Source organism: Gymnogyps californianus, chromosome Z (assembly GCF_018139145.2).
Source record: "Gymnogyps californianus isolate 813 chromosome Z, ASM1813914v2, whole genome shotgun sequence".
In the NCBI taxonomy this organism is placed as follows: Eukaryota; Metazoa; Chordata; class Aves; order Accipitriformes; family Cathartidae; genus Gymnogyps; species Gymnogyps californianus.
This window is the reverse complement of record NC_059500.1, coordinates 56,976,441-56,994,470: the sequence shown is the minus strand read 5'-3', so window position 1 is coordinate 56,994,470 and position 18,030 is coordinate 56,976,441. Positions and strand designations below refer to the sequence as shown.

The following is an 18,030-nucleotide window of genomic DNA, read 5'->3' as shown; positions in this document are numbered from 1 at the left end:
GGTATAGGCAGTTACCTTGGTGCACACAGGAGCACACTCCTTGCAGCTCTTATGCACAATCACGTTGCAATCTGAAAGAGAAGGCATGTTTCAAAGCCTGGCAACAAACAGTGTCCCCAGCCTGCAGAAAATCTTACTCTGAGGCTTCACCTTTTTCCCTCCTCCAGGTCCACTTACTAACGTAGCCCTGAGGATGTTTTGTTGTTACAGCCCCCGGCTAGGAAGAAGTTTTTGCCTAAGGTGCTGGAGCTAGGAGATGGCCGTGGTACCTTCTGAAGCTGTCACCTGCTTCCTCCCTCTCCCTTGCCAACCTCAGCTCATTACATAAAGGAGGTACATCCAAATCTAGGCGAGGTTTCTTTTTGAAACAAAACGCCGAACCAGGATCTCAAAGCAGCATTGAGAGCACTGTAAGTTCACATGCTAAAGCCAGCAACTACTTACGAGAGCACTGCAGTGACTCCTTTCCTAGGAGGGCCTTTTCACAGGCCATACATGGGATAACTCCTGAGAAGGTCCCATTTGTAAAATTGTGCCTGTTCAGTTTCTCTTTATCTTTGGTATCTTTATTTTTTGTCTTCACCCCCAACAGCAGAGGCAGGAAAAAAGAAAAAAAAAAGGGACATTAGAAAAGAAGATAAAGCAATTCAATCTTAAAAACACTAAAAGATTCCCTTTTAAGAGCAAATTATTCGAAAACATTTATTCCCTTTCCTGGAAGACTTGTAACAGTATACTATATTCTTATATCCAACATTGCTGAAGTCCTAAAATGATGCAGGCATTGCTTTCACTGGCAGCTAAGCCAGCAAGCATTATCAAGGAAGACTGGTAGAAATACATTTATAAGGCTGCAAAAAGGGAAGGGCCAGAAAATAGAATTTAAGAAGTGTTATTGACTCGCTGCACACACAAACAATTATCAATGCCTACATCTCCCTGAGGCATAAATGCAAACTTGTGCCTCTGCAGTTAAAGCTGCAGCTACGTAAATTTAGACAACTTGTCTTTAGATCTTAGAAAACATTAGAAATAACCTATTTTTAACAAGTGTTAATGAATTTAATAAATTCTGCCTATTTTTACAATACTCCTGTTGGTGTGAGTATACCATTTCTCCAAGCAGCCCTGGTAGTTAGTTATTCTTTAGACCACACAGACTCAGGCTAATGTATGGCTGCTGGACCAGACATACATGTTTACAGCCAGTTCTGCCACTCTTGAAGATATCGCCTCAGCCAACCATCTTCATATCTGTGTACGTTAGGATGTCCTGGGGCACAGGAGGGTGTACTAGAAAGTCCGCAAAACTGCCAAAAGGCCACCTGGAAAAATCCTGTAGGCCAAATCCATCTCTCAAGCTGCTAATTGCTGCCATTAATCTAAATTTCAGATGTCTCAAAATTAAACCACAAATGTTCTAATCTATCTCCGATAGTACGTATGTTTGACTGTGCAGGCCTTGAATCTGCAAATCTTTAACACTAAGCAGTGCTTACTTGTGCAAGAAGTCCCATTAACTTCAAATAAGGCAAATTCAGCTGATTACGTGCCAACAGAGAAGTTGCAGACTCAATTACTTATTGAGAGGAATTGCAAGAACAGGCCCATACCTCTTAATTTTATTTAACAAAGAAAATTATTTCTCAAATGCAAGTCATACATTTAAACTTTGGCTAAATCATCAAATGAGATTATTAATAACATCAAGAAAATGGCACGGGAAATATTTGATATTGTTCAGCTAAGGCTATTGTTTAAAAGGAAAACTGGTTTTTAATATGAAGGCCATTTCAGGGTACCCTGCATATGTTTTAAAATTTAAAGATAAAGATAAAAGTTTCTTCCTATTACTTATGTGGTTTTGTAATAAACAACTTATCTTTACATAAAAACTTAGATTCTCATCTATAATTCATTTAATTACAGCAACATAATTATACATAACAATATAGACATAAATCCCAAATCACCTTGCACTTATTTCGTGTGCTGGTCATTCTGTTCATCAGAAAGCTGAAAGTCCGACTGACTTTACATTTTTCAGACTCATTTTTTGAGGGTACAATATATTTATTCCATTCCTCCTCCTGGATCCTAAAACAGAGACCAGTGACAAAAACTCGTTCCAGTGGGAACAGTCCCTTAAAACAGAGCAGAATCTGGACAGTGCTTGTTTCACCTAACATTTACAATTACATGTTTTATTGTGGGTTTAGCTGACGTTATTAAAAAGACTGCAATCCTTCTTCATAAAAAGGAATAACACTAGCCTGTGGAGTGCTCTGAGTGTGCAATGTGTTACAAGCCTGCCTAGATCACGGTTGGTATCAAAAGCCCACTTGCTTTTATTACAGTGTTTTGGATGTTCCTACAGTGGATAGGAGCTCCTACAGTGGATAGGAGCACATCCCTACCATGCACGTCCTGCAGTGGTGCACAGCAAGTCCCCACTGCAGGATATGCACGGTGAGGACAGCACAGAGAGAGCTGGGCTGAGCCCAGCACAGGGTTTAAGTGTGTGCTTACAGGTCTCCTGGGCAGGGAGTGCTCCCCTAAATCGCTGCTAAAAACCCCGCTGCAGGGGGTGCCAAGGCCTCTTCCCTGCTATGCTCCCTAGATGGCATTCTTGCACAGACCTGCTCCCGGCGCCTCAAAACACGAGTGCAACAAGTACCCATACCTTTTCTCTCGGGACTGCTCAGGCAGACTGTACGCTCGCTCTGCAAGACATAAACAGTTATCGGGCACTCAGATGGCAAGGTTGTCAGGTTTATGAGATACACACGACCTCCACCAGGCCATAAGCTTGTAATTAAGGGCTTGCAATGTCATTTGAAAATTAGGAAAGCAAAAACGTATGTACATTAGAAGCAGCTTTTCCTAGGGTAAGACCACTGCCTACTAAGCTTTGTTTAGTTGACAGAATCTGCCAGAACTAAGACGGATATCAGTGAATGCCAGTCTCTGTAACCACTCTGTTTTTAAGAATAACAAAAAACATTTCTTTTGTTTTTCTTAACAACCCAGACTTGAATGATTCACACTTCATTTTGCTTTTTACATAATTCGTTGTAAAATACCTTAATGACATTCTTCTAACATTTGCAATTATCTGTCTTATGCAGCTTTATATGTAGTATTAAAAATTTTTAAATCCCTCTACATAAAGAGGAATATTACTAGTCTATGTACTGCACAGGATGTGTAATGTGTTACAAGTTTACATCCTAGAAACAGTAGAGAGGACTCAAGGAGATACTTTTCAACAAACTGTCTAAAAAGCAAAATAAGAGATAAATAATTCAGTTGGGTTGTTTTGGCAGGCAAAAAAAAAAAAAACCGATAGAGGCTACTCTACCATTTCCAAATTAGAAGCCATTCCATTTTGCAGACATTTTTTGCAAAGCTGCCACAGCTATGGTTCAGAAAGATACTTAAACACCTGCTTAGTTCAAAGCACCAGACTATGCCTTCTTTAAAGTTAGATACAAACTTAAACACGCTTCACTGAATCAGTATGTCTTCAGACAAACATAGACTTGAGGTTAGTGAGAGCTAGAATATTTACCAAAGAAGCAGCAAGACTAAAAGGGCATTTCAGTTAGTTGCCAGGCACAACCTGTGCCGCAGGATGCTTTCAGAAGACACAAAGGCCATGTACCCATGGGAGCTGAAGACAGCTTCATGCAAAACAGCGCTGTGGGGTTGGCATTGAGGTACTTACTACAAGGGTGGAGCAGAGACACTGACTTAGAGAGTGAAAGAGCCTGAAGGAGGGATCGACCACTGTTCATGAGCACACCATCTACAGAGCAGGGACAAATCCTTTACTATTACAGCCTGGTAATACCTTCTTGAATAAAAGCAGGTAGTTGTTTTAAACCTGAGCATACTGAAAAGCTTCCATCAGAAATGGATGGCGATTTCCCACTTTTTTTCTTGTACTCTGTGCGAGAAAGACCGTCCTGTTGCTATCCTGCATTCATCTGCTTTGGTTTACGTTTCATTGCAACGTACAAGGTCAGCTGCGCCTCCTTCCTACATAGCTAAGCCATGAGAGAGATGTCCAAAGCACTGGCAGCTGCGCAGAGGGCAAGGGGCAGGTTTTCAGTGCGCAGACACCTGCACAGACCCAGACACAATCCCACTACAGCCCACAGAGATCAGCACGAACTATCTGACCCAGCTTCTTGGACCAAGCTCTTGGGCTAGTCCTGTAGCCAGATGCAACTGCTCAAAGCGAGCACAGCTGTGCCTACCTCACACAGTAATCACCACTGCCAGCTGCCAAACACTCTGTTCAATGCTCCCATCCTTGCAAAATGCTGGCAAGGAAGGGACAATGCAGGAGGTGCTGGTGGCAGGGAAATGCCAGCAGGCACCTCAGGAGACCACCACTCTCCCTCCCAGCAGCACACTACATCTGCAGTGTGGGCTGCAGAACAGCCTGTTTCCAAAGCGTGGACAGGAAAGGGTTTCCACCTTCTCCACAAGGCAGGTAAAGGTCCAGCACTGACTGTTCCAGAAGGAAGGGAAGAGAGAATGAACAGGACATGGGCCCGAGCAGATAATGGTGTCTGGATGAAGCTTAATGGGCTGTGACACCAACAGTCCCTTAGCTGTGAGGTCAAAGGAATTGTTTCAACTTTAAGCACACGCCACAGGGCTTTGCTGATCTGCCATCCTCTACTTCTGTGACATAATTCCCTCTTTCTCTTTTTCTTCTGCCTTGTTTTGCCAGAATTCTTACCTAATCTGTTGGATACAAATGGTTATAAATACATTAAGTGATGTGGAAAAATACAACACAGCTGCATGCTGCAGGCTGTAGTAGATACTCCTCCTTACAGGGGGACATGAAATCTTACAGCGAATTTGAGCAACCACAAACAACTTATTTGCTGCACTGGTTAACACAGTTTCTTAAGGAAAAAAGATGTCTGCAGTCAGTGTATGTGTGTCCATCAGCTTTCTCCATCTCACCTTCCCAAAAGCTTTTGAATTTGTTAACTGGTTTCAAAGTTAACGATAACTTTTCCACAACTTTTGTGTGTTTTCACATTCAGTGTCATAGAATCACAGAATGGTTTGGGTTGGAAGGGACCTTCAAAGATCACCTAGTCCAATTCCCCTGCCACGGACACGGACACCCTTCACTAGGTCAGGTTGCTCAAAGCCCCATCCAACCTAACCTTGAACACTTCCAATGATGGGGTGTCCATCCTGTCTGGTTCACTGTAACTCACATGTCCTGCCTCTTGCTTAGGACTAGTGGAAAGCTAAAGGTATACTGGAGGGAGAGACAAGCTGGAAGTATGGCAATGGACAGGGTTATAGGGACAGAGGCCAAGTCTCCTGAAACGCAAGTGCTTTTTAAGTGATGTGATCTATATGAAAAGCACAGTATATGTATTTCATGCTTTGCGTGGCTTTCAAACATAACCCATACCCTCACTGCAAAAAGTGTGGGCTGTCTTCTAAATATGAAACGATGTATCTAGAAAAAAGCACATTAGAAACAATTTGCAAAAAATTACAAGCTTCTTGCAGAGACATCTCTGACTCTGCTTGATGGAAAGCATGGGTTTTGCTCCCCAGCCGGTGGAGATGACAATAGTCCATCCACGTTTCAGAGGTCCCCTGGGATCTACGGGAAGCTGGGGCCATACACCCTCTTTGACACTTCTTCTGTGTCATCCTGAGCTTCCTCACAGTCTCTGCCGGGCACCCAGTGGGAGGCTGGGGTAAGGATCTTCCGAAAAGAAAACTACCGCCCTTGCCTGCGTTACTTCTTCTGACTAATGCTCTCCCAGTTAGTGTGCCCTCCTGAGGATCAGCTGCTGTATCAGAGGAGGGCATGACGGGGCAGTAGATGGGAGAAGAGCGAGGGATGAAGGCAGGGGTACCCGAAGGCAAGCGAAACCTGCTTTCACGCGTGTTGGCAAGGTCTGTGTACAGGACAGGCCTGAGTAAAGCCATCAGCACTGGGCCTGAAGCAGGCAGGCATGGGATGAGGCTGTGCAGGTGCAAAGCCAGAGCACTGACCTTCATTCGAATCCTCAACTGCAAAGTCCCGAGGAATGTGAGGTCTTCCTAATAAACCCTTGGGCGAGGAGCAGGAATAGGAGCGTGATCGAATCCCAGACACTGTGCATGCCTACAAGAAATTGCAGCAAATTAAAACTTGTGTCATTTTGAAATGCATCAGCAACAGAAACTAAATAGATCAATGACAGAATTTCTGAAAGAAGGACAGCTGACCACACGCATGCGTTTTCTTCGCTTCATTAAAGCTTTAAGTTGAAGTACAATTTTTGATTACTTCATTTGAATTCTTAGGAAGTCTGTCATACTTTCACCATGATAAATTTTTGTATATTACAGGAAATAATTTGTGGGTGCAAGTTAGACTAAGAGACTAAGAGAAAGCTTACATTATTCTCCAGTTTGGTGGCAAGCGCCATCCAAACAGTGTTGTTGGCCATTATACCTGATGACCAAGCTATCTTTTACCAAGGGAGCCATTAATCTCAGTACTTTAATACCTCAAGAACATTTCATAGAGACTAACACCCTCCCTTGGTAATTATTGATGTTAGAGTTTCCAAAGAAAGGAATTAGCCTCTTTCTCTTTTCTCCCTGTATTTTTTTTTATTGTGCGTGAAAAGATTTTCCGATCCCCAAATACGTCAATGATATGGCTTGAAAGGAAACCCCCTGATTTTTGATGCATCATTTACATTTCAACTTATGTCCTAAACTGCGTACCTTATTGATTTTAAAAGTAGCCCTAACAGAATTCAGTGTTTGTGCTGGACTTTTTTCTCCCTTCATGTAATCATTTGCTGAAAGTCAGGTAAAGCTCTACAGTGGCAAGAAGTCTGTCTAATAAAAACATACAGAATCCCTATGAACAAAAAATAACTCTATGTATGTGTCTGAAGATCTGAGAAATGGCACCATGGTCTAATGAAAATGAATGTAGCCAGGATACTTTAGAAAACCGTAATGAAGCGGAGAGATTTGCACTGGTCAACACACAAAACCCAACTGAATTTCTCTGAGTCTAGCAACTGTTTTAAAACAGGTAGGAGGCTGGTTTTATACTTTACAAAGCTGTTACTCTTTCACATAATTACAGCTGGTTAAACATTTCCTCACTAAATATATTTTGGTTAGAAAATGCTGATTCACTGAACCTGAGATGTTTCCTTTGAAACGCTTCTGATAAATGATGCTTTTTTCAAAGCTGAAGTGAATCTCTGATGGACCCTTCCCATGGCTGCTGCTGAGCCCAGCCACAACCAGTGAGCTCTGGCTCCACAACCCTGTGCGTGCCGCTCTCCAGAGGGACAAGCACTGCCAACTGGGAACTCATTTTCCCCCTTCAGATTCAGATGTTTCTCACATGTTTTCAGTGATTTACTTAAAAGGAAAACAATGCAAACCAAGACAGTATCAAATACCTTGGGCTGCAGACTGGTAGATAAGTCTAATCCATCTCTGCTACAAGCCATGGCCTCTGAAGAGCCGAGGGGAGGGTAGTGAACGTGGGATCTGTCCAAAACACTTCCGCCATCTACTTCAAGGTCATCGAGACTTGAACTGAAGCAGACAACGAAGTCTTTAATTCCCATGAATTCTAGTAACAATCCATATCAACCTTAATGCAACAAGCAAAGATACTGCTGTATACTCTGATCAATGACAATCCAAACCACGACGATTGTCAGGTAAGTCACACTCTGAGTCCCCTTTCAGGTTTGCAGTCACCTGGTCAAGGTACTCAGTCACTCTGTACGGGACTTGTCTGACCCAACCTTGTGGATCTGCAGTACAGATGTTTGCATCACCCACGATCAAACAGACTCCCACCACAGTCAGCCACCTCTGAAGGATGATTTTCAGACCCATATTCAGCATCTCCCTTAAAATGAGATGTTTTGTTCCACACACGTACCTGCCTCTCTATATAGATGATAAGGAGAACTGAGACAACCAGCTCAGATTTCAGTGTTAACACACGTGGGTGTCTATGGATATTTTGTGTGTGTCTGTATTTGAAAGATACAATGTGGCTATGCACAGACATCTTTTTTTCTACATCTGTGACTTGATGGAGGATGGAAGAGAAAACGAACGAGAGAGATGAAGGAGGGTCTGAGACAGTTTATGAGATTCATTTCAAAAGATACAAACTTAAAAACATATAGGACTATAAACAGACTGAAAAACCTCTGGCTAAATCAACACTTCAAACACCTAGAGACTATTTGATTGGCGAGGGTTCCTGAGCAGGAGTGTGCAGTAAGATTTCTCAGCAGCACCAGGGTTTCCCAGGATGGATCCTGTTAGCAGGTTCCAAGAGCAAGTTCATGGTCTCTTCATCAGAGTGACTGGAAGGAACGGTTGACTGCTTGCAATAACATTCCAGCCTTACAACATGAAACTTTAAATTATGTGTGGTATTTCTAAATAGCCAGAGCTCCTACCAGGAATAACAGCACAACAATTCCTTCACACACCACTACAATTCACTGTGTCGAAGGGCAAATCTATCGATACTGTCCAAAACTACTTCCTTATTACACTTCTGGAGACCACCTTTCGCAATGTTTCCTAGTAATAGCCCATGTGAGGTCTCAGAAACAAGTTATTTAACTGCATTATCAGTTACTGTCACATTTTAAAATTGGAAAAGCAATACGTGTCTATGTCAACAGACAAGCATACGTGTCTTACTGGGGGTAACTTACCTGGGGAATTTTTCCGACATATAAAGCTGGTTTAAAGATCTGCTAAGTAACCTGCCACATCACCTCAGACACTTCAAGGAAGATGCTGCTGGAATTACATACTGATAGTCTTGTTTTATGCGTAATATTTGGATCACTTACAGTTGACATATTAAGGTCAATCACATCTCTCTGAAAATTCATACAAGCTCTTAAAGCTTATATACAGGTACCTGACCTACATCTTAAAAAAGGTGGGAATATCTAAAAATGTACAGGAGAAAAATGTTTATGACAGAGAGGCAGAAGAAGATTATTTATAGTAATCTACATGATATCCCTGTAGCTAGCAAAAATAGAAGGTTTGGGAAAGAACAACTCTTAGTCTGACATTTGTTGTCTTATCTGTGTTAAAAGATTCCTCCTAGTGGGACTTTATAGTTGCATAAGAAACTCAAAATTAGGGTAGAGAAAATGTTATTGCCCACTTTAATCGACAACGGACAGACACTACTTCTTCCTTACTGTTTTTACGTAGATCTGGTGTCCTATCTTCAACTAGTCCAAACACTCTTGAAAGGTGGGAGACAGACTCAAATTTCCTCCTGTACAAGAAGGAACTGATTTCATGTCTCTTCTATCCAGAGAAGCAATAAAGCTTTTTTATGAAGAAAATTTACTAATTGTTAAAAAAAATATATATATAGTTTCAAAGCTCTCTGCATTCCTGAAGCCAACCAGTTCCCTGCATAACCTAAAGCCATCTGGAGGAGTGTCCTCAGACAACTGGCTCTGCTGGCAGCAAACCTTGTGTACCAGCAAAAGAGCAGAAAATAGTCTGAACCTATCAGAAATGCAATCTGCACTGTGTCTTTGAAGGTAAAAAAATATATGCAATCAGGAATAAGTTGGTCCTCCTACGGGCCAGTGCAAAGCATGGAAACATTCCCAGAGAGTTCAACAGACTTTGGACTACTTTCTTAATGGAAAACATAACTGAGGAAAACTAGGGTGAAATTCTGGTTTCTGACAAAAACACCACAATGGAAACTCTCATAGTGAGCAGCTGATTCTATTTTTTTTAAATAATACATACAAGAAAAAAAGGTATAAAAGTATAAATTTGCATTAAAAATTAATTTACTTAGAGGACATCTTTTATTTGTTAAAAATGTCTTCATAACTGTTTTATGAAAACAGATCATTAGGACAATTTAAATATCAGTGATTGAAAACAGTGATTTTACCTCAGAAATAATATCTACTACTCCAGATTCCGCTTCATCTTTTGAAATAAAAGGTTATCATAAATAATCCTTATTCTGGTCATATCATCAAGTCAATTCCATACCTTCTTTTTTTCATGTCAGCATAAAGTTGGCCCCGATCCTTAATAAATCCATGGGTCCTGAAAGGAAGGTATGAATCTGCTCCATACGGATCAGAAGGTGAAACAGTATGTCTTAAACCTGCATTTTCTCCATTTTTCACTGGCCTTTGATTTCCTTCATTTGGAACATATATATATTGGTCATTCTCCTCAAGGGAGGGAGATGAAGAGCTCTTAGCCATCGGGATTGAATTGGTGGGATTCAGACATGTTTCACTGCTGACACCATCTCCACAAACGTAGTGAGTCTTTAAATCTCCAGCCTGCAGAGAAAAAATGAATGCTGTTAAGAGGCAGTAACAAGATGTATTGTCAGGGAACAAGGACCAGATTAGTTTGCCATTTTACTTATGGTTATATGTTTTGCCTTTTTTTTCCCCTATTACTTTTTACAGCACATGAATTGAAGGCAAGTTCTATGGCTAAGAGATTCTAGACCTTGCATTACTTTTTTCCATAATTAGAGTAGCAATGAATTGGTATTTGCAAGTCTAATGGATTTCTCACTCATATTCACACCTTTTGTTAAATGTATTGATTCATGTATTTATAGTTTTTATTAAAAAATATCCTTGAGTGGAGCAAAAAATATGCATAATACATTAGTGTGGGAGACATATGGAGGAAAATTCAAAAATTGTGCAATTTAATTTGGAAAAATCAGCCTACTCATCATGCACTTTTAATTTTCCAGCACCAATTTCCTAAGATTTGAGATAAATACACATGACCTGGAACAGAGGTTCTCCAGGGGAGGAAAGGAAAGGAATCTTTATTTTTTGCCATTAAGCAATTATGGGCATGAAGGACCCCTCTTCTTGCACAAAGACAGGAATGGAGTTGGGAATTACGTTTTCTCAAGTACAGAGATCAGGATTTAGACCCTGGTAACAATTCTTTGTGCAACTGAGGTTGAATTCTCCTGTCGATTCTGCAGAAAATATTAAAATACAGTTTATTGTCACTCTTTTAGTTAGATGCTACTGTTGTCTATTTAGACGCTGAATAATACTGAAAAGTCACACGGCCAGTGAAAACACTCAACCTCCAAAAAGCACCTGTATAAAAGCAAGAAGAAAGGAAGGATTGCAAGGGTCTCCAAAGCTCTGGTCTTTCAGATTGCTGACTTCCTCCTCTCCACCTTCACTTGAGATGTGTTTTCATCCCCATCACAATGATGTTTCTCTTAGTAAAAGACAGAAAGAACTGCTGGCATTTTTAGAGCAGCCCATATTTGCATTCAGATATACGGCGCATACAAGTCTGGAAGTACTTCTGTTGCATTGTGCAGATGAGATGCATGAAGGTAAAATCTTCTCCCAGGTCTTACGCAGCTGTTCCTCCCTTCACAGTTACTCCTGCTTGGGCAGTGTTTCCCCTCCGCACCAGAGGGACCTCCTCCAGTAGCCACCCCAGCTCCTGGTGCGTGGAGCTTAAGGGAGAATTTGGCCCCAATCAGCAATTTAACAAAGTTGAATGTGGCTACGTATTCAGCAAAGGTTAGTAATCCAAGCTGAAGGACCCCCCAGCAATATACTTAGGTAACATCTTCATCTATAACGGAGCTGCACTGCTGCAGCTCTGTCCTTCCAACCTGGATATTGTTAAAATCAAGGGTTCACAGATTGCATATATAGTCCCCTGCCAGTTGCTCATTCCTAGGTCATTATTTCATGAATCTCTCAGTAACCTTAAGTGCATTTTGAACACGCTGGCCTCTGACTGAAACTTCCACCTCAGCTGTCACAACGAACCGGATCTGCAGTGAATGCAGTGGCTGAAGTGTTTCAGAAAATGGGGGGAAAAAAGGAAAAAAGAAAAAAATCACACTTGCAAAATCTCAGCCTTCTTCTAACATTATGATCTGATCATTTCTTACTCCTATATTCCAACTTTCACCCCAGGGAGAGCCCACAGCAGGTTACAAATACATAAATCATTTCAACCATCACTGAAACATAGCTACATGCCACCAGAATTTGGCAGCTGTTTAACTACACACAACTGCCATACACAAGAGTTGGACTAGTCCCCCCTACCCAAGTTATGATATCTGAGTGTGACCATGGTGGAGGGATTTCAGGTGCAACATGGTGATGTAGAATACAGTTTGGTCTGGACACTCTGGCTTATCTCCACTGCTGGAGACAAATAAATCAGAAACATGAATACTAAGTCAGGATCTCCAGTATCAGAACACTCCGTGCCAGTTGTAGGACATCAACTTCACCTTTTCATCAATATCTCATTTTTGTTGAGCCTATAAGCTTAGCTATGAGTTTGTAATTAACTCCTGAAATTAGCCAGCATCAGCAAATTCATCTCTTTTGTGAATGTACATAGAATTCTGAAAATCTGAAGTGTACACGAAGAAGTTACATTGCGTTAATGTTTCTTAGAAAGAAGCAAATACCTTTTAGCTCACAAACACACAGAAAAGACAGTAACAGCTGCCTTAAGAGTTCTCCCTACAGGCTAGGGAGAATAATTCCTATCATCAACTGAATCTGTTAAAAGAGACCTCACAAATGGGTTACAAAATACAGCTGAGAAGAGTAAGGTATGACTGTTTTATTTTAGAGCTTTACTAATTGGCCACACACCACTGCTGACAGATCCAGAAGATCCTACTATCACACAAATAAGTTACTTTAACAGAAGACGATGAAAAACTTGCCAGAAGTTCAAACATAAGCTTACTTGGTCTACTACCATGCAGTTTGCATATACTTCATCACTTCCACTCAGCATGGCAGAAAGTCTGGCTGCAGCAAAGAAGGTAGGTGGAGCCTTGAGTTTCCTCAGAACATCAAGGGTAGAGTGTCTCTGCTCTGGAAAAAAGAAATTGTGGAAAATATGCCACTAAATCTCAAACCATTTTCTGCTCATGTATATATACTGTCATAAAAATGGCAAAGTTAAACATTAAGCACCAAATCTTAGAATTACAATTTGAGTAATATTTGTGTGGCTACTCAAAAATCGGCCCATTTTGTAATTGCCTAACACTTGCTATGTGTTCCAAGAGGCCTATAGTTCACAAGACTGTAAAAGGTACCACAGAATCCTTCATGTAACTTAAAAATAAGTGTTACTGTATCTTGGTTAGCAAAACCTTCTGTTTTCCACCTAAGCTAGAACTTTGTAGAGATCTGTACTTGCAGAAGTACCTAGGACAAGATTTATGGGCTGGGATGAAATATGCATGATTCTGGCCTATACATTAAATACCTAACATCTGATACATTATATGAACGGAATACTGTTCAACTGCAGTCAAATGACGACTCTCCTAAAGCATTCTACCTACTTGGAGCAACATAAATGCTAAGCTTAAACCAATAAAGCAGATTACTGTTCTTAAAACAAAAAACAGCAACAAAATTGTAGGAGGGATATAAATAAAATACCACCGATAGTGCCTTTACAGGGTGACAGCAATCAATCAAGATTTGACCCATGAACAAGACATTTGGGATGAAGCCTGCATCTGATCTGCTTTTGGTACTGAAATGAGAAATTATCAGTTTCACCAGAAATAATTAACAGAATTTCAGAGTTTAGTTTTCAATAGTGTGTTCATGACTGCAAATATTATAAAAAGCTGCATGGGCTGACTCTTCATTTCATGGCTTTGAGCAGCAGAAAACCTAACCAAGTGCTACAGAAACAGTGTCAGTCTGTCCTGCAGGCCCACTTGTCTTAAAGTGGGCTTATGAGTATGAAGGACATGCACCAAGCCAGCATTTGAGCTGGTAGTCAAGGCCTCATATTATCTTCTGATTGTAAAAGGAGCATAATTTGACAAAGTGGAAACCAGTCTTGTTCTAGACTATGTGAAAACAGGCTAAAAAAAAAAAAAAAAAATCACAGTTGTAATGTAATTTTCCTTATTTTAAGATGCTGTAAGTCAAGCATTGCCATTGCAAGTGAACTGAGATAGACTAGTATAAGAATGACGTGAGAGAGAAAAGTATCATATCCGAAATCAAAACTCTCAATAAATTTAATTCCAGTTTGTCTGTTATTGAAAATTATGCAAAAAAATCCTTCTTAGTCTGCATCTGAAATTTATTTTCTGCAAAGCTGGAAAGGAAAAGATACCACTAAAGACCTTCCCCAGGCTATATTCCTAAAGCAATGTAACTGCTTTTGGAAGATCACAGAATCATATAGCACGGTTTGGGTTGGAAGGGAATTTTAAAGGTCATCTAGTCCAACCCCGCTGCCATGGGCAGGGACATCTTTCACTAGATCAGGTTGCTCAAAGCCCCATCCAAGATGCCTGTGGCCATCAGATTACAAGAAAAGTTATAATGAAGAAATGGCACTGGATTAGAAACTACACTTGTCAACGTCTGGGGCATTTGGGGGCGGGGGGGAAGTGCTGGACCACTGCCAAAACTGCAATGCTACACTACAGCTTTTATTTAATTTTAAGATGCTATCTCATAAAGCCCAAGAACAGTAAGTGCTATACTTATAGAAAACTGGAAATTCCCATTTAGAAATGGCACACTATGAATTATTTAGTTTCTAGTCCTGGCAGGCCTTGCAGGATCTCATACCATTAAAACATCCTTACATTTCTCATTTTGCTTCTCCCTCCTGCAAGAATTTTAACATGATTTTAGTGACTGCCATCTTGAGAATTGCTAAAGCTACAAACCATTTCCTTATGTCTGCCAAGATCCCAAAGCCTTTGTTTATAAATAGTATAAAAGCATTGTTTTCTACAGCAGTTCATCAGACTTTGGCAGCTAAAATCATATGGAAATGTGATTTGGCAAAACTGGCAGTACTTTCTTGCGGCAAGTAAAGCGTTCCAAGGGCTGGCCTTAAACCAACAACCAGGAAGAAAAAAAATGTCAGGCTCTCCATTGCTTCTTGTATGCTTATTACCTTCCCCAGCACGCGCTCCCTCTCATATATAAACCCGCTGGGTACAACTGGCAAGGGCGGATTTGGCTCCAGTGCTAGGCTGCAAAGGTTCAATACATACCCCTAAAAAACAGCCCAGGCGTTAGGGATTCCCGAATCACGGCATGAACCTGAGCCGATGGAGACAGTTCCCTGACTTCAGCAAGAGTCCCCACTGCTGGGGTCTCTACAGTCAGTTAATGGACTGCGCTCTGAATTACACCTCCCGAGCCAGAAACAACAAAATCCCCTTATTACTTCACATTTTTATTTATATAGCAACTTCTAATAACACATTTTACATTATTTTAAAATTCTGTAGGAGAGTAACAACATGAGCAATAACTTCTGAAGAAAGCTGCTGCAAATACAAGATGTATCAGAATATGTTATCTGCAGTACCTTCCATCGGTAAATCTTTATTCATTATCACTGCTAAATGCCATATGTTTTTCTGGCGATGCTCCAGTCAGTCTGTTGTTAAAGGTGAGATGTCTAAATAAATATTCCTTGGGGTTTTAAATGAACAGACAAAAGGTAGCAGGTTATTTTGGGCTTCATGTTGCAATATGACCCCACTGTACCTCCTTACTTCCACTCTGCCCCCCAATTTCAAACATGCGTGAAGGGATGACTACATCAAACTAACTTTGTAACAAGAGAAGTATTTACAGACTTTGTTGAATGCAGGGGAGAGCATTATTAACTACACATTGACTGTGCTAGTAACTTATTTCCACTGGACAGGCCTGCATAGTTTAAAATGTGACAAAACCATTGCAAATGTCCACATCACACACTGCATTCCTACAGCCCCACTAATTGCCTCCAGCCTGTCTCGTTGGCTACAAGTCATCTCAGTCTTACAGGGACCATCGGCAGACCTTCCTCCAGGTTAGCATGGTAGCACGTAATAGCTCGCTGCACTGGGTACCAGTAGTAATATGCAGCAAGGCATATTACTTTCCTTGCCTGAAAGATGGTGAGTATCAACAACATGCATTTTCAAACAAAACGTCTCAAAAATCTCCCCTGTCCATTCAGAATGCTTATTCTCATTGCAGATGCAAAACTTCAGCATAGCGTATGGTAAGACAGATAAGACTGCCAGGGTGAACTGGCACTTCTTGTGAGAGTGAAGGTGTCCCAAAGAGTTTTAGCTCTGAAAGGGGTCGGTAATGGACTTCAAGATGCTTGCCAAAGTAAAAATGACCCAAATAAGACATAGCAGAATTAGCTCTGGCACTGAAACAACCCAGCAAGCACAGCTCACCAAGCCGATCCTCCTGCCAGAGCTGAATGCTCTCTGGCTGTATGCTGTGCCATGACCACAGAAAAAGAATAAAATAAAGGCATGTCCCTTTAGCAGAGCCTGTGGCTCTCTGCCACCTGCCTGGTAAACAGTCGAGAAAGACGTATGTGTTATTTAGATGTAGGTGAACAAAAGCCACAGTGCTGGGAAGGATAATCTCCAAACATGGATAAAATAAAAGACCTTGACCAATGAATAACTAGGCACAAGTTCTCTACATCTTCTGTAATATTGTCACCAAAGTTATACAGCAAAGGCTGCACGTTTTACCAGGCACAAAAGCTTATAAAAATACTTTAAAAAACCCACAAGTTCATCACAGCAATAATTCAAAACATGCTTTATGTTGGCATAAGAAAATGTATAGCCTTGAATGACCTGTGTTGAAAAATGGCAATAACATAACACTGACTGTTTTTCCACAAAAATCAAAACTTAAATCATTCTGTAAGAGAGCACACAGCAAAAGAGAAGTGAAATGCATCAGCGTGACCAAGCCAAGAGCCAGGAAAAAAATTACAAATTCCCTTCTCTAGATACAATGAATAGTTTTCAGACAGCTCATCACATTTACCCCCAGCAATCTGAGCAGGGGTTAATGTATAACTGGAAGTAACAGAGCTATGAAGTCAGCAAAAAATGCAGATAGCTAAGTGCATGGGTCATGCAGGACTACAGAAATACTCCTCTAAATCCAGAATTGGTCACCTGAATTTGGAGAAAGAAGTCCACACGTTCCTGGCGAGGGGCTGACCGAACTGATATGCATGTCTGTAGATGCGGATGGTACAACCAGTTTCAACTGGGGATCTGCATCCCTAATTCAGGTGTCTCAGTACTATTCATGACAGCAAAATTAAGCAAGTACATAAGAATACCACTACACGGAGGGTAAAGCGAGGTAGGCTTTGAAGTGCTGTTGTCACAAAGATGAACATTTAACTGTCCTAAATCTATGGAGTGGAAACCAAAGCACTGCGTTTCCTATATACTGCATGGAGAGGATCAGGCATCTGGATGCTAGAAATCATACCATCATGTTCCAGATGTGGTCCTAAAGTAGCCACTCAGAAACACTGAGGATAAAGGCACTTGTCAATCACTGACTTTGATCTTTGTCTCCTAAACGTCGGATGTGAGAAAGCGTCCCTTTCCAACATGGGATTCACAGCTCTGACCTCCCTCCCTGAAGCAGGCACCTTACCTACTATATAAATGAATACACAAACAGAAATAACTTGGTGTCTCATTTTATACAACAGCACAACAGATGAAGTTCTTCCCCAAGATATGGGACGCTCAGTTTCAATTCCCACCTCTGCCAGAGTGGACTCGGCACATAACTCCCACCTCCCAACACAGTGGGACAGACTTGTCAGACACAGATATTTTCAGCATCCCTGAAGGCCGTTAAAGCCTCCAAAAAGGCTCTGAGTGTCACTGCCTCTGAATGGATAGGACTATGCAGCACAAGGGGAGAGGAGAAGAGACCTGCCTTATGGCCATTTCACATTAAATAACAAAATAAATACCATTAAGGGTCTTGCAGCAAGGAACAAAACTTAGACCCCCTCCCCAGTCCAATCACTAAGACACAGTCATGTTCACATTCTCTGTTGAGCCTAATTAACCTTTAATCATGCCATGCACACGCAGCCTCAGCAGGAGGG

The 18,030-nt window shown here is 41.1% G+C and overlaps 1 protein-coding gene across 3 annotated transcripts in view; it reads right to left on the bottom strand.

The window, feature by feature from the left end:
* ARHGEF28 (Rho guanine nucleotide exchange factor 28) overlaps window positions 1-18,030 on the bottom strand; it is a 127,609-nt gene that overhangs the window by 41,411 nt on the left and 68,168 nt on the right. For all 3 annotated transcript variants that reach the window (XM_050912739.1, XM_050912741.1, XM_050912742.1), the window contains exons 12-19: window positions 12,829-12,959; window positions 10,090-10,391; window positions 7,470-7,608; window positions 6,049-6,160; window positions 2,684-2,723; window positions 1,974-2,097; window positions 445-577; window positions 16-71 (exon numbers count right to left, since the gene is read on the bottom strand). In XM_050912739.1, coding sequence (XP_050768696.1) covers window positions 16-71; window positions 445-577; window positions 1,974-2,097; window positions 2,684-2,723; window positions 6,049-6,160; window positions 7,470-7,608; window positions 10,090-10,391; window positions 12,829-12,959 — 1,037 coding nt within the window. The remainder of the gene's footprint in view (window positions 1-15; window positions 72-444; window positions 578-1,973; window positions 2,098-2,683; window positions 2,724-6,048; window positions 6,161-7,469; window positions 7,609-10,089; window positions 10,392-12,828; window positions 12,960-18,030) is intronic.